This window comes from Aristolochia californica, unplaced genomic scaffold (assembly GCF_029961685.1).
Source record: "Aristolochia californica isolate CCGP_79_NKW_82.1479 unplaced genomic scaffold, dmAriCali1.0.hap1 SCAF_12, whole genome shotgun sequence".
Lineage (NCBI taxonomy): Eukaryota > Viridiplantae > Streptophyta > Magnoliopsida > Piperales > Aristolochiaceae > Aristolochia > Aristolochia californica.
Window position 1 is genome coordinate 19,713,520 of NW_027181793.1, and position 5,625 is coordinate 19,719,144.

At 37.2% G+C, this 5,625-nt stretch overlaps 1 protein-coding gene and 1 non-coding gene across 3 annotated transcripts; one reads left to right on the forward strand and one right to left on the reverse strand.

The window, feature by feature from the left end:
* The first annotated feature begins 1,707 nt into the window (after window positions 1-1,707).
* TRNAV-CAC (transfer RNA valine (anticodon CAC)) lies at window positions 1,708-1,781 on the forward strand. The gene has a single exon. It is a non-coding gene; the product is annotated as a tRNA-Val (tRNA).
* A 501-nt stretch (window positions 1,782-2,282) lies between these two features.
* On the reverse strand, window positions 2,283-5,104 carry LOC137946381 (magnesium dechelatase SGRL, chloroplastic-like). 2 transcript variants are annotated; one of them, XM_068792649.1, is made up of 5 exons: window positions 4,831-5,104; window positions 4,080-4,256; window positions 3,846-3,938; window positions 3,055-3,201; window positions 2,283-2,631 (listed from the first exon to the last, which is right to left on the reverse strand). In XM_068792649.1, the coding sequence occupies exons 1-5, from the start codon at window positions 4,960-4,962 to the stop codon at window positions 2,539-2,541; spliced, it is 642 nt and encodes a 213-aa protein (XP_068648750.1). In that variant the 5' UTR covers window positions 4,963-5,104; the 3' UTR covers window positions 2,283-2,538. The 2 variants fall into 2 exon arrangements, with proteins under 2 accessions (XP_068648750.1, XP_068648749.1); XM_068792648.1 differs by having other exon boundaries at window positions 3,771-3,938.
* Window positions 5,105-5,625: the final 521 nt, after the last annotated feature.

Genomic DNA, 5,625 nt, shown 5'->3' on the forward strand with positions numbered 1-5,625 from the left:
GTTAGACAAATTATTGGCTTTGTCTAACTTGTGTGGAGTTCTTTGCTTGATGTGGTGGCTAAGTCAAGGAGTAACTTAACCATATGGTACTCTCATCGATCAAATGCATCCGATGAAGCTGTACAATTCAAACTCTTTAACTATTTTGCAATGCTTTGAAAGAGTTGGAGATGGGGAGCCAATACTGGTGAGAAATATGCCCTCCTTAAAATTGGTTTGAGTCTCAAGCATATTAGAATTGTATTGACTTACAAGATTTACCTAGGGATGTTTTCAGTAATATTTGAGGAACCATCAACTCCACCTTTCAACAATCTGCACTCCCTTATAATAAATCTTTGTCTCTCTAACCTTTAGGGTCTATTTGGAACCCCTAAAAAAGAAAAGAAAAATGATAATTTGACCATTATTATTCCTAAAAATAGTTAGTAAAAATAAGATAATGATCATATTCTCCTTTTCACTGACTATTTTTGGGAATATTAATGGTCAAATTCTCATTTTTTTTTATTTTCCATCGGGTTCCAAGTGTTGATCTTGCTAGTATTTCATCAACTTGAGAACTTTAACTACATTTTCTCCTAATTTCCTCCATTAAACAATATCAAGCTTCCAACATAAAACAAAGAAGAATATTAGTCTCTTCTTCGTTACATCATATGCTATTAACTTGTTCATAAGGACATCAAATTCATTAAAGTTTTCTTATACCAAATCTTCATCTTACATTACATATTCAAGTTATAAAACTATTACCAAAAAATTGAAATATTAAAATGAAATTTTCTTTGACTATTTCCTCCTTATATGTTCAACGTGAACTGATTTAGTTTCTTTGCCGATTTTAATTTAAGGTAATTTTTAATGCAATTTTCTTGGATGTCATATTTTCAAAAGTGGTTGGCAAGAGGCCATAATTTTTTATACAGCCTTACAATTTAAATCTAATGTATTTAAAGTAGCACCATTAGTCAACCTTAACGAAAAAATATAAAATTATTTAATTACATTTTTATATTTTTTTATATTTTTAGATTTTTTACTAAAAGAAACTTTTAAAAAGTTTTTTCCTTCTCATGTGATGGAGAAACAAAGAGAGGAGAGGAGTGGTCCTCCCCTCCTCCCCTCCCTTCTTCTAAACAAGAGAGGAGAGGAGTGGTCCTCCCCTCCCTTCATCTAAACAAGAGAGGGGTAAGGCAACTCCCCCCACCCCCCATGTTAGGAAGGAGGGGGTGAAGCCCCTCTTGCCCTCTTCCCATCAATTGATGGACATCATTCATCTAATGACTATGTCAACTCCCCCCACCCCCCATGTTAGGAAGGAGGGGGTGAAGCCCCTCTTGCCCCCTTCCCATCAATTGATGGACATCATTCATCTAATGACTATGTTATATTCACTATTTAGTTCACAAGTTAGAGCCATATTTTTTAGTATGTTTACAAAAGGCAAAGGGGGTAATTATTAGAATGTAGAGGGGTCAAATAGTTGTAGCTCATAAAAGAGCATGTTCAAATGTGTGTAATTTGTTTGCCTATAAGTTTCCTATTACTAATAGAAAACAATTAGTGATTTTAAGCAAGGGAATCTCATGTTAGTGGATATCTAAACCCAACCAACTAGCCATGTCACCCAACAAGTCACAAGAACAATCTATAAAATTGACTCTGTTATTATTCTCTATTCACTCTAAGCATCTAATCCTGCATGTCTGGGTGGTGTAGTTGGTTATCACGCTAGTCTCACACACTAGAGGTCCCCGGTTCGAACCCGGGCTCAGACATTTTCATTATTACTTTTTTGTCATCTAATTATCGTTTTGATCCTTGCGCAAACTTCAATTTCAATGTACACAAATTCGTTATTATAACTGCAAAGATGGAGAATCAGAAAGTAGACATTTTCATGGCGGAATAGTCGTCTCCAGAAGCTCCAAATAGCAGAGTTGGTTCAACGATAATTTCCTTCCCCTTTTCATGCCTCAAACGACACAGGCAAACCCAGTGAACACAAAAGAGACGTCCTTTGAGAACAAAAAGCTAGATACCTGCTCCAAGTGGTTTTCTTATCGTCCTTTTTCAGTAACTTGAATCAAGTTTTGATTCTCGTTCTATTCTTACAGTTTCAGAGGATTTCTTCTTGTTCTTGAGTTAGAAACCAGTGATAGCAGCAAAATGTTGTTAAAGAATGTATACAAAACTAATACATGCTCAGCCTCTTACATTCTATAACCAGTGAATTATAGAGAAGAGAACAAATTTAGCAGCCATCAAATTGAATAAAACATGATGGTCCTTCCTCCAACAATAAAATCTGGAAAAACTTACAAGAGAACCCAATGAGGTTCCCCAACATCTTTACACGAGTATATCTCTACATCAACAATTTGAGCCACCAAATTCCGCAAGGTATTATATCATACTTATATTCACCCGATAATTACAATTGAATCAAAAGAATGGGCTGTAAGAGATAAATACAATTACCTTACGATAGAAGCCACCAATTGTGCCTAAAGACTGGAAGTTGAGCTGCATCAGTCAGAGGAGGAAGGCAACAAGGGATTGGAAAACAGATTTGGGGCTGGCCCACTTTTTAAGACCTTCTTCTTTTAATTGTGTTCCATGCTTACCCTGGTGTCATATTTCAAGACCACAGCAATAGACAACTGTTTTAGTTTTACATAACAGATCTTCCATTACTTGTAATTTCTAAACTACCATTTCATGAATTGAGAAACATCAAGAATGACTCACACATCATGGTCTCCTAGACTCATTAATTACAAGACAAAGAACCTATAACTATCCTAAGCAGATTGCACAGCACCACACATGGTTACAAGATCTTCAACATGATCACAGTATGCGATTCTTTGATTTCCTGATCAGCTCTTTCATAACAAAATACATGGTGGTGGTAGTTGTTTGGACAGTTCAGTGTGATGCCTGTGGGGTTCATGTCTCACAGGGCTTTGGCCATAGTTTTCGTGTTAAATCAACATTCTAATAATACCAAAATATGAAATAAGAAACACTGCCATACATAATGTGTACCTTAACAGCATCCTTTAATGGTCCCCAGCATTCAATGCGATTGTACTTGTAAGAATTAGAATGGAAATAGACCCACACAACAGAATCCATCAACTCTGGATGCTCATGGAAAAGACCTGAATCTCCATGTATAACTGCTTCCAGTACCTGCAACAACAAAAATCCATCAGACAAGAGCAATCAATGTCCAAAAAATTGTTTCCAGATAAGATAGATTGTCCTAAAAAGAACAATTCACTGTTAAATTGTTAAATACTCATGTTCACTAGATAATGGCATTAGATGCATGTAAAATAATGTCAGGGAAAATATTTCTGTCTCAGAGACAGAAATCCACTGTAACGCAATGCTCCTTTTTCATGATAAATTGTCCTGAAAAGCCATTTCTTTGAATAACTCTGTTTCATTGGAAAGTGTAACATGGATGTCTTTCATGGCTTATAATTTGTACACTATGTGATTCAACATAGTTACACAAAGAGAGAAACGTAAGCATTTGACTATTTAAAGAGCTGGTAGATAAGGCAAATATCTGGGTGGAAAATTCTTTACTTAAAAAGGGCCCTTCTCCTTCTGGAAAGGGATTTTGGTAAATACTATCTTCATTTGCAAAGCTGGTACAACTAGACTGATCTGTTTTGCCTAAGACCAAATGTATATCCTGTTTAAACGTTTCCAAGCAACATTGGAGGCAATAGCATGAAAATTTCACTCACCAATGGCAACTCCTTGGTAAAGATATGATATCTAAACTCAGCTGCAAAGTCAAGCAATGGGTGTGCGCCACTTACGTGACAATGAACATGTAGAGATACTTCTTCCTTCACCTTCTTCCACTCAGCAACCACATCATCCCTCTGTAGCTTGTTGTACCATCCATTCAACTAGCAAAAATAGTGCAACTTCATCAAATATTGTGGAACAATTACAACAGTTAACTAATTATCCAAGACAGATTGTCTCAAAACAGTGGCATTACATGGCATTGGTTAACTAGACATAAAACTAAAACAACACAATATTACCTGATCAATGTTGACAGTGTGGGAGATGGCTAAGGTCAGATTGGCTGTAAAATCACAATGTGTCAGTGTATAGATTCTTGGGATGATGCGGCGTTGTTTATCAATCTCTTCTCCAAACAGAACCACCTTTAGTTTTGAGGCTTCAAATTTTGTTGGAGGCCCTAACAGTCTAGCAACCTAATACAAAAAACACATTTTTGAGTTGCAACTTAGCTTAGAGTTTTATGGAGGAGATTATCTGGTTGTCGAGTTATAGCACTAAGTTACGGAGGCTAGACCCAGATTGAAACTTCTTCAATAGGCCATGCTCAGGTTTACTATGGACCCATTAATCTCACAAAACAGAACAAAGACTGCAAAGGTACACAAACCTTCAAATTTACAGCAACAGTAGAACTACTTCAATAAACATGACAAATGTCACAATTGAGGCACGACACCAAAAAATTGAAGGATGAAAACACTGCCCCCCGTCATTCAATGGTGGCACAAAATGAGAAATGCTGGTAATTCCTAATCAATCACTCAAAATTGTCACTCTTGCAAAAAAAAAAAAAAAGGGGTCTATCTTCTCAATGGACAAAGCTCCCAGCAACACAAAAAGGAAATGACACGGCACTTATCATCACCCAGTTCACAGGGAATAGGTCCTCCTCAGAGAATCGACATTTCAGTTGTAAGATCAACACTACAGAGGAATATTCTTTAGTTTCAGTGGCAAATTTATAAAAGAAATTGCAATGACACAAACCTGAAGAACAATGGAGTTACTTGAAGCTCTAGTCTGACAACACAAAACAAGACCCTGTTTCCTTCTCTTCGTGCAGGCTTTGCTTGAAGAAAGGTTATTAAAAAGGAAAGTCCTAGATGGGGTACAGGCCATGGAAACACCGGAAAAATCTACTTCTCTGATTCTTCAAATTAGCTTTCTTCTCCTCCTCTTCATCTTTCGGCTCAAGCTAAGCTACCATGGCCTCTGCACCTCTCCAGGCAAGTGGGTGTGGCGAAAGGAGCGAAGAAGAGAGCCCATTCAGTATTTGCGGTACAGAAATAGGGATTTCATTTGGATACACACGATAGAACTTTTCTCTTATCCAGTGGACTCAATTATCTACCCCACCAGTTACATAATCTCCGACGAGTCATTGACACCACACATTCTTCTCTCTCTCATCTGAGGTCGACCTTTCCCCACGCTCAGTTTGCTGCTTCAGCGTTTCTTCAACGGATAATGCGAGTGAATCTTAGCGTCTAGCAGCACGTTTTTGAAGTTGCTAATGGCCTGGATAGTGTTTGCAATCTCAGTCGGGTTAATCTGTAAACTCGAATCGTCTCCCAAACCGTAATATTTGATTTAATTTGTAATCAATAGATTAGATTGGAACAAGGATCAAAATTTTTAACTTCGCTATTTTCCTTCTTAATCGTGAATCGTCCTATCAATCTAACTACAGATCGCATGGCGCCTCATTGGTCTCATTCTCCAAGCCCTCTAACCTCTCCAAGTCTTCATGGATTAGCCATTTCCCCTGAACTTTAAACTCCA